This window comes from Orcinus orca, chromosome 5 (genome assembly GCF_937001465.1).
Source record: "Orcinus orca chromosome 5, mOrcOrc1.1, whole genome shotgun sequence".
Classification (NCBI taxonomy): domain Eukaryota; kingdom Metazoa; phylum Chordata; class Mammalia; order Artiodactyla; family Delphinidae; genus Orcinus; species Orcinus orca.
The window spans coordinates 82407132-82424702 of record NC_064563.1 but is presented as its reverse complement, the minus strand read 5'-3'; the positions used below and the strand labels follow the sequence as shown (position 1 = coordinate 82424702).

The 17571-nt window shown below is 33.4% G+C and overlaps 2 protein-coding genes across 6 annotated transcripts in view; both read left to right on the top strand.

The window, feature by feature from the left end:
- SLC15A2 (solute carrier family 15 member 2) overlaps positions 1-17571 on the top strand; it is a 779020-nt gene that overhangs the window by 113257 nt on the left and 648192 nt on the right. The gene's annotated exons all lie outside the window — the stretch shown is intronic.
- STXBP5L (syntaxin binding protein 5L) overlaps positions 1-17571 on the top strand; it is a 361807-nt gene that overhangs the window by 144639 nt on the left and 199597 nt on the right. For all 5 annotated transcript variants that reach the window (XM_033403324.2, XM_033403323.2, XM_004278542.4 and 2 more), the window contains exons 8-9: positions 3007-3090; positions 8347-8470. In XM_033403324.2, the coding sequence (XP_033259215.1) occupies positions 3007-3090; positions 8347-8470 (208 nt within the window). The remainder of the gene's footprint in view (positions 1-3006; positions 3091-8346; positions 8471-17571) is intronic.

The following is a 17571-nucleotide window of genomic DNA, read 5'->3' as shown; positions in this document are numbered from 1 at the left end:
CTTCATTTCATTAGGAGTTTTATCTTGTTATTTCATTTGGAACATATTCCTCTGCCTTCTTAATTTGTTTCACTTTCAGTGTTTGTCTTTATTAATTAGGCAAAACATTTGTCTCACCTGGTGTGGAAAGTGTGTCATTGTGTAGGAGTGTCCCTTTGCAGACTGTGTGTGCTTGGTGGCTTTGGTGGGAGGGCTGGAGCTGAAGTGAGCATTGGCTGGGGCCTCTGAGTTTGTAATATCCCCTTTGTCTTTTGGGTGACCTGCTGGGGGTGTGGGTCCTGACTAGATCACTTCTTTCACCCTTGTACCTGTCTCTGTGTGATTAAAAAAATATATATCCTTAATTGTAAAAAAGCTGTACAGCCAGTCTTCAGGTTGTTCTGAGAGAGAGTTATTTTATATATATGTTGTAGTTTTGGTGTGTGCACAGGAGGAGGTGAGCTCAGGGTCTTCCTACTCTTCCATCTTGATCCCATCTCTGCCCAGTGATCTTTGATATTACTCTTGAAAAAATATGAGTCACTGAAGGCTTAGATTATGGTTAGCATTTTTTAGCTATAAAGTACTTTTAATTAAGTTATATGCATTGCTTTTTTAGACATAATGCTATTGTACACTTAATAGATTACAGTATAGAAGTCTACATGCACTGAGAAACCAAAAAAAACTTGTATAACTCACTTTATTTTGATATTACATTCTGTTGAGGTGGTCTGGAACTGAACCCACAATATCTTCAAGGTATGCCTGTATTTATAAAACCATATATTTCCCTCTTGATGAGGATCATCTGTATCCCACAAGGTTCAATATGAGGCATTTTTGTTCTTTTCTGTTTCATACTTTTCATTATGATTTCTTGTTTGGCCATAATTACTTAAATGCATATTTTTTAGTTTCCAAAATATTTTTGTCAGTGAGTTCTAATTTTATTTCATGTTTGTTAGAGAATATATAGTATCTTTGATTTTGATTATTTGGTATTTACTAACTAATTTAACAGATATTTTTGCAGATACCTATTTTCTTCAGAAACTTTTCCAGGTCCTGATAATATGTAGTGAAGAAATCACCTACTTCTTTGCCTATATATATATATATATATATATATATATATATATATACACACACACACACACACATATATATATATGTACACACACACATGTACATATATGATATGTATTTGTGATGTGGGCAATATTCCTGTTTTGATGTGATCAGGCATGATTACAGAGGGATCTTATTTTTGTCTTGATTCATCATGGTCACAGAATGACTTTGTCTGGTGTCTCCTGGATGTCAGGGGCTGTTTTTCTCATTCTCAATTCTTTAAGTGTTTCTAATATATTTTCATATTTCCTATATCATAATCTTGTATAGTTATCTCAATTTTTTGATACTTTGAGGTTTATTATTTTATATTTTGTGATTTACTGGGGCTATTGCTTATAATGTTTTATAAACAAAATGACTTCTATCTTATGTTTATTATAAAAAATATAATAGCATTTTAGAATATCATTCCATTACATCTTGAGGCTCAATTTCTGAAAGGTTATATTACTCATTTTCTTGCTTAGGTCAGATTTTCCAAACTTTTTAGACTTATAAATCTTCTTTTCATACATTTCATAGAAACTTTTATCATACACCTCATAGGATTTGGTTTTATTGTTTATCATTTTCTCTGGTATATAAAAAAAAGTTGAAGTTAATACATATCTTAGTACAGTATATATTACTTTATATAAATTTTATTTTAAGAAAGTCTTTGTTTACACTAATTTTGACTTTTTAAATTTATGAAGTCATTATGCCATTTACTTTAACTTAATATGTAGAAAGCTCAATTTTTTAAGTCAATTTTAGAATTTATTGTTTGCAGTTTAATAATAAAACATTTAAGTATATGCTATGCCTTCAAAAGTAATATGCATTGCTTTCATGATCTGATATTTGAAATTTTGTTTCCTGTTAAAACTACTAGCTGGCTTATTTTTGTTGTTTTTTTGTGTTCTGTTATAAAATTTCTAGGGAAATGATTAGGTCTCAAGAAGCTATGTAGGAGTAACTTATAACTACCATTATATTTTCTGTTTTTACCACTGTGTTTTGGAGTTACTGAAACATCTTTATTAACAGTATAAGAATTTTCACCAGAGAAATACTAATGGATTTCAAGAAAATCATCTTAAGGCACATTCCTGTGAAATATTATTTGAACGTTGGCCTATTTTTATCCTTTCTGGGTTTTTTTTAACTAATGGTAGATTAAATTTAACAAAATATAACTACAAATAAAACTCAGAATCATAGTAAAAACCATCAGCACAGCTAGCAGTATTTAGCTGAATGACTGAGTGTTGAATATGATCATCTAATAATCATTTTCTGTTCTCAAATCCTTTTCTTTTGAAATGAAGAATGTATATTTTGTTAATTGTCTTATTTATTGATTTATAAATCAGTATCAACTATATTTAATGATGTGAATCTCTAGAATACCTTTTTGAACTGCAGAGAGTTCATAAATCACCAATTTAAAATACTGACGTAAGTCAGAAAATTGGATTTGATAGAAAGAAATTTGAAGCCAAATTTGTGGCCACATTTTTCACGTGCAAAAAACTGAATGGCATATACACTGTTTGTTAAAGTTATCACATTTCATCCTTTATTTCATCTTCATTTTCAATCCCATTTTTCTTTTGTTCCAATGTTCTCATTTATTTTTATGTTGTTTCATATATACTTACGTATTTTCTCAGTATACTCTTTGGAATGAGGTAGATTTCATTGGTAAATGTTTATATTGAAGTAGAGTTCATTTGCCAATTTTTTTCAATGTAGAAAACCTGTATTCAGGTTTGGAAAAATTGGTATTCTAAATAAAGTTGTATAATGTAGTATGATTATACTTTATTGTATTAACATTAATCTTTATTTGGAGCAAGGTAAAATTAATGTTAGAATTACAAAAATGATTGTTCTAATGTTTTCCAGCTGCTAATAGGTTATGAAAATGGTACTGTAGTATTCTGGGACTTGAAATCTAAAAGAGCAGAACTGAGAGTTTATTATGATGAGGTAAGTGATTTCTACTGGAATATTTGAAAAGAGTATTGTGATTTTATGCCTGTTTTCTACATTTAAGCCTTGTATGTTACCAGTATTTTTATCATTGGAAAACTGCCTAGTTCTGATCCAGTGCCTCACACTGCCTGTTGGTATTTGCACGAGTTCCACCTCTGGGTTGTTCTCCTGAGTGGAAATTTTGCCTTGACGGATTATTTTTAAGCCTTTTTTGGGCATTTACATATGTTGGTGTCTATTACCTATCTTTTTCTTTCCTTTAGGCTCTATGTTTGTTTCTTTCTTTTTTTTTTGTGGTACACGGTCCTCTCACTGTTGTGGCCTCTCCCGTTGCGGAGCACAGGCTCCAGACGCGCAGGCTCAGCGGCCACGGCTCATGGGCCCAGCCACTCCGCGGCATGTGGGATCCTCCCGGACTGGGGCACGAACCCGTGTCCCCTGCATCGGCAGGCGGACTCTCAACCACTGCGCCACCAGGGAAGCCCTATGCTTATTTCTTAACCTTTTTGTCCTTAAGGTCTCTAAAGATACTATTCACATCTTTAGAAAATTGTTTTTCTGTGGCAGAAAGTTTAAGTAGTCAGTTTGAAAGGCCTTATCTTCTAATACTTGCCTTCTTACAGTAAAGAGAGATTTTTAAAATAGTAATACTTAATAATAAAAGTCAGATCTTGAAGTACATTTTATCGTACAGAATTGAGATTTTAGGTTTTCATGTAGAGAAAACAATGAACTCTTATCAAGGATAGTCTGTTAATTGATACTTCGGTTGTTCGAAGATTGATTCTAGGCTATTATTTCCTTCTTAAGAAGAAGCTAATGTGAAAAGAGTGAGGCTAGGGGCAAAAGGTGAGAAAGGGAAATTATATCTTGTAGCTGTGGAAATAAAGGGGATCATCTAGGCTCTCAATTAAACTAAAAATTGTTACAGTGATGAGAGATAGGAAAATACAGGTCAAAAATCAGTGTTTAGAATTACCCAGGCTTAAATGGGAAGAGTGCCAAAGAATTTAAGACAACACTAAGATAAATAGAGAAATAAATTTGAAAGGAAAACACATTTTTTTAGAACAGTTTCTTTTTATGCCCTCTTCCATCCCCTTATAAAAGTAAAATTTAAATTTTGGTGATTAAAGGTACAAGCCTTCGGCTATCCCATAACCGCCACCCCCCATTCATTTCTTAGTGGTTCTGGAAAACTAAGATTTTATGATATATACAAGATTATTGTCATGGTGATAAAGAATTCAGAAGTAAATGATATAACAGCTGGGTAATTTGGTCATGATTAGTGAACAGTACTCTGGCAAGCAATGTCATACAATTATGCTCTTTATGATCAACTTACGAGGCACCTTGAATCATAAGGCAAGAAGGTCCTAGAGAGCTAAGCTAGGGTTTTCCTTTTGTTAAATACATAAAATACAAAGATGAGTATGAAGATCACTTCCTCTCTTAAGACTAGCAGTTAGGGCTTCCTAACCGGATGCCCGGGTCCGGGAAGATCCCACATGCTGCAGAGCGGCTAGGCCCGTGAGCCATGGCCACTGAGCTTGTGTGTCCAGAGCCTGTGCTCCACAACGGGAGAGGCCACAACAGTGAGAGGCCCACGTACTGCAAAAAAAAAAAAAAAAAAAAGACTAGCAGTTAGATAAGAGTCCAAATACCATCTGTGTATTTAGCCAGTTGGAACTAGAGTGGAGCAGCTGAAATGGAAATCCAGATGAGAATGCTCAATCAGCTAGTTTTCCTGTGGCCTTAAAAAGTGTGGAAGGAAGATTTCTAACTTTAAAAAGTAAGTGAAAGTAATTTTGCAATGAAATGTTTAAATAAAGATTAACAATGTTTAAGTCAGTAGAATACTACACTTTATACTTAGAATTATATGAATATATATAAAATTGATTTACTTTAATGCATAATTATATGTCCTATCATTTTAATAAAGATAGTTGTATACTTCATGTTATTACCAAACTTTTCAAACTTTCCTCATCACTTTACGTCTCATATTTTGAAATCATCTGTCCTGAAATGGTTTCTCATAAGTCACCAATGATCAGTGACCCCTTCCTTAGTCTTTTAAGTTCCTCACTAAACCTGTGACTTTACATCAGTCCTTCCTTCTTAAAATGGTTTCTTCCCTTGTTTGTGTTTTTCCACCTCATTTTTCACCCCTCCTTTCTCCATCACTGGTTCTTTCCTTAACTCTCCTTTACATTATAGATACTCTTCAGGATTCTACGTCTTCACCCTCTCTTCATTTCTCCTTCAGTTTACATTTATGTTCATATCCCCTCCCACCATTTCAAATATTACCTATATTATGCTGATAAATTAAAAATTCATATATCTTTAACTCTTACCTCTCTCCTGAGATCTAGATCCAAATATCTAATAATCTATAAGTCCAGATGAATATTCCATTGGCACTGAATTTATATTTACAGGTCTGAACCTCTTTTTCAGTTTTTCAATTTTGATTTAGTTATTTTAATTTATAACCCTCAGAGTCATATTTGACCCTTTTTTGTTCTTCATATATCATATGCAATCACTTTTGTGGTCTTCTTGATCCAATTTTTATATTGTCTCTGATTTATTTCTTCTCCTTTTTCATTCCCACATTCAGCATCCTAGTTGAGGATGTTATCTTTTGCCTGGAAGACTTACAGTAGCCTTTTAACTAATCATGTTTCCTCAGATATCTTACCTTTTCAATATATCTTTCACTAACAAGATTATCATTTTAAGACATAGCAGATCAGGTAATTCTCTACCTCAAAACCTTTGAATGGCTTCCAGTTGTCAACAGTACAAAGTCTTATTCCTTGACAGGAGGTTTAAGGCCCTGGTGCTTTTTCCCTTGAATTTAATTTACTGCATCCTTCTACACACTTCTACACTTCAGACATGTTACTCACTGTCTCCTAAACATACCATTTACTTCCTACCTCCAGGCCTTTGCTTCTGCTAATACCTTATCATGAACTCCCTTCTTTCCTCTTATGCATATCAAAATTCTATTATTTAGCTACTGTAAAGCTATTTGGACTATCTAACTAGCCACTTGATAAATAACCACTGATGAATTCAGAGTTTTGTTTTGGAAATCCAAGATCATTTTCAGAAATAACCATATGAATTTTACTTCCACATTAGCTGTGAAATTTTTGTTTCATTACATCAATATTTCTTAAATAATCTCTGATAGAGAAATCTCTCAGAGTCTGACATGAGGATAACTTTTTAATTCCTTACTAACTGCTGTTTTTCCTTTTTTCAGATTGTTACCTAGCTTTTTGGGTTTCCTTTGTCTTTTTCGTTTACAAGAAATTCAGTCACAGCCACTGAGTTTATTTTCCATATTGTTCTTCATTAAAAATTTTTTTCTTTAATTAGTTGTATTATATTTGGTTTTTCAGCAAATGCTTAAGGTCCTTTTTAAAGAAAAGAGTGGGGTATAATCAAATAAATAGAAATTGAATTTTTACCCATTAAGTCAGTTCAAATTCCAGCTGTTCAGTCTCTTCAATGATGGGCTAGTTGACATCCTATTCTTTAATAACAAGTTGGTTTTACATGCCTACTCTTCTGTACAATAAATGTACTTCTTTTATAGTACTTATCTTGGTTTTATGTTATATATATCATTTTTATATCTGTCTTCTCCAGTAGACAGAAATGCAGTGGGATAGAAAGAAAGGTTAGGGCTGGGGCTCTGTGCCTACCATTTATAGCAAAGTAGTCTGAGAGAACTTTAAATTGACTAAGGTTCATCCAGGTTAACATGTAGAGGAGGCAAGAAGTGACATTTCCCTTTAGTCACATAAAAAATGAGAAGAAATACGCAGAGGAGAAGACAAAGAAGAGCGTTTTTTCCCTCTCACTGCCTCTGCTGAACCCTGGCAATAAAGAAGTCTTCTCTGCCCAGTAATAAAGACCAGGGTGAGAGAAAACATAAGTCCAGTGTGTCATGGTATCTTTTGCAATTAACCAAATCTTACTTATCTTGAGGTCCACTCATATACTATTTCATTTCTGATATGTCTAATGACTGCTCTAGTCATCATTTATTTATAACTCTAACAATACTTATTGTTTGGAAATATGTGTGTGTGTGTGTGTGTATATGTATAAGTTTGGTATAAAATAAATATATACATAACTTAGTTTTATAAATATAGATTAAAAAACTAAACGTTAAAAGTTCCAAACAATAAGTAGTATTAATATTGGTATAAATGTTTCCTACCTCGCAGTTGTTTAAGTTCTTTTAAGGAAAGGATCATGCTGTCTGTATATACATCTGTTCAACTTTTATGCCTACTAGAGTTTCTTTCATTCTGCTTATTAGCACATTACCCAAGTTCCGTATATACTTTATTAATTTTGAAAGAATACCAAGAGTGTGGAAATATTTGATAACATTAATTACTTATTCATTTAACAGATATTTTGAGTACCTACTTTATGCAAGACACTGTGCAACCACTGGGAATAAAACAAATTAGGAAAATGTAATGATCACTTTTTAATTTTATTTAATTCACATCTACAGAATGAATCTGTAAATACAAAAATTTTAAACTCTTCTTGCTTTAAGTCAAATTAAATAGTATATGTTAGAGTTAATATAGTCCAATGATTCCAAATATGGGTTTTATAGTCAGACACTGGCTTTGAGTGGTGTAACCTGAGCAAGTATCTCAATCTTTCTAGGCCTATTTCACCACGTGTAATTTGGAAAAACATAATATCTGTTTTGTAGGATTAAATGAGATAATGTACATAAACTGCTTACCCTGGGGTCTGTCATGTAGTAAGCCCTCAAATTGCAACTCTTATGTAAACTACCTTTTAAGTTGGCTATTTTAAGTGGAACTAGGCTTCTACCTCACCAGAGATTATTTTCTGATAACCTTGCTTTTACTTCTGTGTAATAATTTTCAAAGAAGCATTAAAGGGTACGGGGAGGACCTAGAATTTACAACAAAAAGTTCTGGGATCTAACAATACTATGAAATTTACTTAACTTTTCTTTATCTTAGGAGGTGAGTTTTTGTAGCCTTCTATAAGCCTATAGAAGGTTGAAACCAAAGGTAGTATGACCTAGGTCAGAAAAATTACATATGTTTCCTAAGTGTTATTGCTATAATAATTCTGTGTTAAAATATTTTTCCTTTGGAATATAGAATGATATATCAACTTTTCCCCTCCTCTACTTGTTTTTAATTGTTATTTCATTAGGCTATTCATTCAATTGATTGGCATCATGAGGGCAAACAATTCATGTGCAGCCATTCAGATGGTAGCTTGACTTTATGGAACCTGAAAAGCCCAAGTCGTCCTTTCCAGACCACAATTCCACATGGTAAGATGTATGCTTTCAAAAGAAATCAACTCTGGACATTCAGTGCCGTTACTTGAAGTAGGAAAGTTGGTATCATTATCACTAGAAAGAGGTAATAGCACATAGCTTCTGATTCTAAATACCCCTTTATACCTCCTTCAGATCCCTACATTATGACCCAAAGTTTCTATACTTCCCTTCCTCCTATCTATCAACTTTCCTACATTGTAAGTGATACCTATTCAATTTTGATACCAAAAATTGAATAACTGATGGTTGATGTACCTGAAGCAGAGGAGATAATATAGGATATTTGACGAATTTTAAGGGGTAAGGAGCTAGTGAGAGAATGGCACTTTATAGATCTGACTCTTGGACCTAATTTCTATACTGCTTTAGAGTCTGTTGTTTTCTAAATTCTCCCATTTATTTCCATTTCTGCCATTTGATTCCACTAAATTATGACTACATGGTTTTTATCGTAGGTTGTATTTATCTTATTATATTCCTCATTGAAAGGAGATATTTAGGATTTATGTTGGATCTGTCTAACTAGGCAGAATAAAAATTTCAAATGTATGAATATTTTTTATTCAGAGGCCATATTATTTTCCCTAATATTGGTGATGATCTGAGTTTTGTGTTTATCTCTTACCATTGGTTGGTTGTAAGAATAAAGAGGTCAAAACCTAGAGGTTAATGAAATACATTCTATTTCATAGTTTCTGAGTGTTTATTATAGTTTCACATTGAGAAAATAGTGGTATGTTTTTATAGTGGGTGAAATCAAAAGATGGAACTATTCCAGCTTGGGTTGGTTTGCCATTTTTTGTACCACAGTTGCATGTTCCACCACAAAAGATTAAATTATTGCAATATTTACCTTAGCAGTTTACTTAGCGATTACGTTACATTTAAAAACTTACTTAGAGATGCTTTATTTATTTATTTATTTAAATAGAAGTACAGTTGATATATTATTTATATCAGTTTCAGGTGTACAACATAGTTTTTCAATATTTTTATAGATTACACTCCAGTTAAAGTTTTTACAAAATAATGGCTATAATTCCCTGTGCTGTACAATATTCCTTATTGCTTATTTATTGTATACATATAAATAAATGTATATGTATCTCTTTATCTCATACCCCTAATTTGCCCCTCCCCCCTTCCATCTCTACTCTGGTAACCACTAGTTTGTTCTCTATATCTGTGAGTCTGTTTCTGCTTTGTTTTTGTTTTATTTTTTGGTTCCATGTATAAGTGATAACATAGAGTATTTGTCTTTCTTTGAATTATTTAACTTAGCATAGTACTCTATGCTATTCTGCCATCCCTGTTGTTGCAAATGGCAGAATTTCATTCTTTTACATGGCTGAGTAATATCCATTATATAGATGTGAGATATACACACACACACACACACACATATATGATCTGAGTCAAATTTGAAATTCTCATTTTTACTTTGTACTGTTTAAATCTTCACTGTTTTTTATTATTGGTTGATTTTTCAATTCTTAGAGAAGTAAGTTAAAATATGTGTTATGAATATTTTCCTTGTACTTCTATTTATTTTTGTTTTTATACTCTAAAAATCAAATAGCTAAATGTGGCTGATATCGTTTATCAGATATTCTGTGATTTAACTGGTGTTTGACTAGGAATCAATTTCTGAGAAAGCGGTATTAAAATTTAATGATTATAGAATTGTCTACTTTTCACTTTAATTCTGTACTTTTTTGTTTCATGTATTTTAAGGTTTTATTGTTAGGTAGCTATCATGTCTCCTGTAGAGAACATATAGTTGGGTCTTGCTTTTTTATTCAGTCTTACATAATTTAGTTGGAGTGTTTAGTCCGTTAATATTAAATATAATTACTGATGGGACTGGATTTAGGTATACCAGTTTATTTTTTGTTGTTGTTGGTCCTATCATTTTTTGTTCCTTTTATCTCCCCTTTTTGCCTTCTTTTGGATTATTTGAAAGTTTTTATTATGATTCCATTTGAATTTACATATAGGCAATTTATCTTCACATATTCTTTTTAATCTGTTGCTCTAGGGATTACAATATATTGTACTTCCTTAACTTTCCATATTCTATTAGGGTTAATTGTAACACTTTACATAAAATGTAGAAATTTCACTACCACATATATTTATTTATCTTCACCCATTGTCCTTCATGCAAGTTATCATATGTATTACATCTAAATACAATGTTACAATTTTTGCTTTCAATACTCTTTAAGTATTTTTTTATTGATGTATAGTTAACTTACAATGTTTTGTTAGTTTCAGGTGTACAGTGTAGTGATTCAGTTATTTTTATTTTCATATTATATTCCAGTATAGGTTATTACAAGATACTGAATATAATTCACTGTTTGATACAGTAAATCCTTGTTGCTTATCTATTTTATGTATAGTAGTTTATATCTGTTAATCCAATACATGTAATTTGTCCCTCCCAACCTCCCTCCCCTTTGGTAACCATAGATTTGTTTTTTATATTTATAAGTCTGTTTCTGTTTTGTATATAGATTAATTTTTAGATTCCACATATAAGTGATATCATATAGTATTTGTCTTTCTCTGTCTGACTTACTTCACTAAGTATAATATTCTCTAGGTCCATCCATGTTGCTTCAAATGACAATATTTCATTCTTTTTTATGGATGAGTAATATTCCATTGTATTTATATACCACATCTTCTTTATCGATTCATCTGTTGGTGGACATTTAGGTTGTTTCCATGTCTTGGCTATTGTAAATAGTGCTGCTATGAACATTGCAGCGCATGTATCTTTTCAAATTAGAGTTTTCATTTTTTTTCTGGATATATACCCAGGAGTGGGATTGTTGGATCATATGGGTAGCTCTATTTTTAGTTTTTTGAAGAACCTCCATACTATTTTCCATAATGGCTGCACCAATTTATATTCCTTCCAACAACATACAAGGGTTCCCTTTCCTCTACATCCTCTCCAGCATATATTATTTGTAGACATTTTGATGATAACCATTCTAACCAGTGTGAGGTGATAACTCATTGTGGTTTTGACTTGCATTTCTCTAATAATTAGCAATGTTGAGCATCTTTTCATGTGCCTGTTAGCTATATGTATGTCTTCCTTGGAAAAATGTCTATTTAGGTTTTTGCCCATGTTTTGATTGGGGTTTTTTTTTTGATATTGAGTTATATGAGCTGCTTGTATATATTGGATATTAACCCCTTGTCAGTTGCATCATTTACAAACATTTTCTCCCATTTTGTAGGTTGTCTTTTTATTTTGTTGATGGTTTCCTTTACTCTGTAAAAGCTTTTAAGTTTGATTAAGTGCCATTTGTTTATTTTTGCTTGGATTTCTTTTGCCTTGGGAGACTGATCTAAGATAATATTGCTACGATTTATATCAGAGAATATTTTGCCTATGTTCTGTTTTGGGAGTTTTATGGTGTCAAGTCTTGTATTTAAGTCTTTAAACCATTTTGAGTTTATATTTGTATCTGGTGTGAGGAAGTGTTCAAATTTCATTGATTTATATGTAGCTGTCCAGCTTTCCAAGCACCCCTTGCTGAAGAGACTATTTTTTCTCCATTGTATATTCTTGCCTCCTTTCTCGTAGATTAATTGACCATAAGTTGTGGGTTTATTTCTGGGCTCTCTGTCCTGTTCCATTGATCTATGTGCCTTTTTTAGTGTGTGCAAGTACCACATTGTTTTGATGACTGTAGCTTTTTCTGAAGTCTGTAAGGGTTATATAGTTTTCAGTGTAAGGTCTTTCACCTCCTTGGTTAAGTTTATCCCTAGGTATTTTATATTTTTGATGCAATTTTAAACAGGATTTTTCTTTTATTTTCTCTTTCTGACATTTCAGTGTTAATATAAAGAAATACAACAGATTTATGTATATTAATCTTGTATTCTGCTACCTTGCTGACTTCTTTTATTAGTTCTGATAGTTTCTGTGTGGAAACTTCAGGGTTGTCTACATACAGTACCATGTCATCTTCATAGAGTGACAGTTTTACCACTTCCTTTCCAGTTTCTTATTGCTGTGGTTAGGTTAGGACTTCCAATACTATGTTAAATAGAGGTGGTGAGAGTGAACATCCTTGTCTTGCTCCTGAGTTTAGCAGGAAGTCTGTCAGCTTTTCACTGTTGAGTATTATATTGGCTCTGTGTTTGGTGTAAATGGCCTTTATTATGTTGAGATATGTTCCTTATACCCACTTTTATGAGAGTTTTTATTATGAATGGATGTTGAATTTTGCCAAATGCTTTTTCTGTGTCTGTTGAGATTATGATGTGATTTTTATTTTTTCTTTTGTTAATGTGGTGTATCACATTGATTGGTTTGTGAATATTGAACAATCCTCATGACCCTGGAATAAAACAAACTTGATCATGGTGTATGATCCTTTTTATGTATTGTTGGATTTGATTTGCTAATATTTTGGTGGGGATTTTTGCATCTATATTCATCAGAGATATTGGCCTGTAATTTTCTTTTCTTTCTTTCTTTTTTTTTTTTAGTGTATTTGTTTGGTTTTGGTATCAGGGTGATGGTGGCCCTATAGAATGAATTAGAGAGTGTTCTATTCTCTTCAGTTTTTTGGAATAGTTTGAAAAGGATAGGAATAAGTTATTCTTTGTATGTTTGGTAGATTTCCCCAGTGAATCTGTCCAGTACTGGACTTCTATTTGCAGGGAATTTTTTTTTTTTAAGATTTATTCATTATTTATTTATTTATTTTTGGTTGCATCGGGTCTTAGTTGCAGCACTCGGGACCTTCATTGAGGCATGTGGGCTCTTCATCATGGTGCATGGGCCTGTCTCTTGTTGCTGCATGTGGGTTTCTCTCTAGTTGTGGCGTGTAGGTTTTCTCTCTCTAGTTGTGGTGCGCAGGCTCCAGGGCGAGTGGGCTCTGTAGTTTGCAGCACGTGGGCTCTCTCGTTGAGGTACATGAGCTCAGTAGTTGTGACACACAGGCTTAGTTGCCCCATGGCATGTGGGATCTTAGTTCCTTGACCAGGGATCAAACCCCTGTCCCCTGCATTGTAAGGTGGATTCTTTGCCACTGGACCACCAGGGAAGTCCCTAATTTTTTTTTTTTTTTATTTATTACAGATTCTATTTTACTTCTAGTGATTGGTCTGTCCACATTATCTGTTTCTTCTTGACTAAGTTTTGGCAGGCTGTATGTTTCTAGAAACTCGTCCATTTTTTCCAAGTTGTCTAGTTTTTGGCATATAATAGTTGTTCATAGTATTTTCTTATGATGTTTTGTATTTCTGTGCTATCAGTTATTATTTCTCCTCTTTCCTTTCTTATTTTGTTTATTTGGGTCCTCTTTCTTTTCTTCTTTGTGACCTTGGCTAGTGAATTGTCGATTTTGTTTATCTTTCAAAAAAAACGGCTCTTGGTTTCATTGCTCTTTTCTGTTATTTTTTAAATCTTTATTTATTTCTTCTCTGATCTTTATTATTTCTTTCTTTCTGATAACTTTAGGCTTTTTTGTTCTTTTTTTCTAATTCTTTAAGGTGGTCACTTACGCTGTTTGAGATTTTTCTTGTTTCTTGACGAAGAGCTGTATCAGTATAAACTGCCCTCTTAGAAATGCTTTTGCTGCATCCCATAGATTTTGTAAGGTTCTGTATTCATTGCTATTTGTCTTGAGGTATTTTCTGATTTCTTCTTTGATTTCATCATTGACCGATTGGTTTTTTTAGTAGCATGTTGTTTCGTCTCCATATGTTTCTTATTTTTCCATTTTTCTTTGTATTGTTTATTTCTAGTTTCATACTGTTGTGGTCAGAAAAGATGCTTGAAATAATTTCTGTCCTCTTAAATTTGTTGAAACTTTGTTTTGTGAGCTAATATGTGCTCTATCCTAGAGAGTGTTCCATAAATACTTGAAAATAATGTGTTTTCTATTTTTTTTTGGATGTAGTGTCCTGTAGATATAAACTAAGTCCACCTGGTCTCTTGTGTCATTTAGGACCTGTATTGCTTTATTGATTTTCTCTCTGCATGATCTGTCCATTGATGTCAGTCGGGTGTTAACTTCTCCTATTATTATTGTATTCCTGTAAATTTCTCCCTTTATGTCTCTTAGTATTTGTTTTATATATTTAGGTGTGCCTGTATTGTATGCTTATATGTTGATGTGTGTAATATCCTCTTATGTTGATTCTGTTATCATTATGTAATTCCCTTCTTTGTCTTTGTTATAGACTTTGTTTTAAAGTCTATTTTGCCTGATATGAGTATTGCTACCACCTCTTTCTTCTCATTTCCATTTGCATGAAATATCATTTTCCATCCCCTCACTTTCAGTCTCTGTCTTTAGCCCTGAAGTGAATCTCTAGTAGGCAGCATATGGTAGGCTCTTGTGTTATTTATTTTTTATCAACTCTGCCACTCCATGTGTTTTGATCAGAGCATTTATTCCATGTATTGATAGGTATGTATTTATTGTCATTTTATTCCTTGATTTCAAGTTGATTTTGTAATTTTTCTTTGTTTATTCTTTTTTTTTTAACATCTTTATTGGGGTATAATTGCTTTACAATGGTGTGTTAGTTTCTGCTTTATAACAAAGTGAATCAGTCATACATATACATATGTTCCCATATCTCTTCCCTCTTGCATCTCCCTCCCTCCCACCCTCCCTATCCCACCCCTCCAGGCAGTCACAAAGCACCGAGCCGATCGATATCCCTGTGCCATGCGGCTGCTTCCCACTAGCTATCTACCTTACTATGTTTGTTAGTGTGTATATGTCCATGACTCTCTCTCGCCCTGTCGCAGCTCACCTTTCCCCCTCCCCATATCCTCAAGTCCGTTCTCCAGTAGGTCTGTGTCTTTATTCCTGTCTTACCCCTAGGTTCTTCATGACATTTTTTTTTCTTAAATTCCATATATATGTGTTAGCATACGGTATTTGTCTTTTTCTTTCTGACTTACTTCACTCTGTATGACCGATGCTAGGTCTATCCACCTCATTACAAATAGCTCAATTTCGTTTCTTTTTACGGCTGAGTAATATTCCATTGTATATATGTGCCACATCTTCTTTATCCATTCATCCGATGATGGGCACTTAGGTTGTTTCCATCTCCGGGCTATTGTAAATAGAGCTGCAATGAACATTTTGGTACATGACTCTTTTTGAATTTTGGTTTTCTCAGGGTATATGCCCAGTAGTAGGATTGCTGGGTCATATGGTAGTTCTATTTGTAGTTTTTTAAGGAACCTCCATACTGTTCTCCATAGTGGCTGAACCAATTCACATTCCCACCAGCAGTGCAAGAGTGTTCCCTTTTCTCCACACCCTCTCCAGCATTTATTGTTTCTAGATTTTTTGATGATGGCCATTCTGACTGGTGTGAGATGATATCTCATTGTAGTTTTGATTTGCATTTCTCTAATGATTAATGATGTTGAGCATTCTTTCATTTGTTTCTTGGCAGTCTGTATACCTTCTTTGGAGAAATGTCTATTTAGGTCTTCTGCCCATTTTTGGATTGGGTTGTTTGTTTTTTTGTTATGGAGCTGCATGAGCTGTTTGTAAATTTTGGAGATTAATCCTTTGTCTGTTGCTTCATTTGCAAATATTTTCTCCCATTCTGAGGGTTGTCTTTTGGTCTTGTTTATGGTTACCTTTGCTGTGCAAAAGCTTTGAAGTTTCATTAGGTCCCATTTGTTTATTTTTGTTTTTATTTCTACTTCTCTGGGAGGTGGGTCAAAAAGGATCTTGTTGTGATTTATGTCAAAGAGTGTTCTGCCTATGTTTTCCTCTAAGAGTTTGATAGTTTCTGGCCTTACACTTAGGTCTTTAATCCATTTTGAGCTTATTTTTGTGTATGGTGTTAGGGAGTGATCTAATCTCATAATTTTACGTGTACCTGTCCAGTTTTCCCAGCACCACTTATTGAAGAGGCTGTCCTTTCTCCACTGTACATTCCTGCCTCCTTTAACAAAGATAAGGTGACCATATGTGCGTGGGTTTATCTCTGGGCTTTCTATCCTGTTCCATTGATCTATCTTTCTGTTTTTGTGCCAGTACCATATTCTCTTAATTACTATAGCTTTGTAGTATAGTCTGAAGTCAGGGAGCCTGATTCCTCCAGCTCCATTTTTCGTTCTCAAGATTGCTTTGGCTATTCGGGGTCTTTTGTGTTTCCATACAAATTGTGAAATTTTTTGTCCTAGTTCTGTGAAAAATGCCAGTGGTAGTTTGATAAGGATTGCATTGAATCTGTAGATTGCTTTGGGCTGTAGAGTCATTTTCACAATGTTGATTCTTCCAGTCCAAGAACATGGTATCTCTCTCCATCTATTTGTATTATCTTTAATTTCTTTCATCAGTGTCTTATAATTTTCTGCATACAGGTCTTTTATCTCCTTAGGTAGGTTTAATCCTAGATATTTTATTCTTTTTGTTTCAATGGTAAATGGGAGTGTTTTCTTCATTTCAATTTCAGATTTTTCATCATTAGTGTATAGGAATGCCAGAGATTTCTGTGCATTAATTTTGTATCCTGCTACTTTACCAAATTCATTGATTTGCTCTAGTAGTTTTCTAGTAGCATCTTTAGGATTCTCTATGTATAGTATCATGTCATCTGCAAACAGTGACAGCTTTACTTCTTTTTTTCTGATTTGGATTCCTTTTATTTCCTTTTCTTCTCTGATTGCTGTTCCTAAAACTTCCAAAACTATGTTGAATAAGAGTGGTGAGAGTGGGTGACCTTGTCTTTTTCCTGATCTTAGTGGAAATCCTTTTAGTTTTTCACCATTGAGGACAATGTTGGCTGTGTGTTTGTCATAGTCATATATGGCCTTTATTATGTTGGGGAAAGTTCCCTGTATGTCTACTTTCTGCAGGGTTTTTATCATAAATGGGTGTTGAATTTTGTCGAAAGCTTTCTCTGCATCTATTGAGATGATCATATGGTTTTTCTCCTTCAGTTTGTTAATATGGTGTATCACATTGATTGATTTGCGTATATTGAAGAATCCTTGCATTCCTGGAATAAGCCCCACTTGATCATGGTGTATGATGCTTTAATGTGCTTTTGGGTTCTGTTTGCTAGTATCTTGT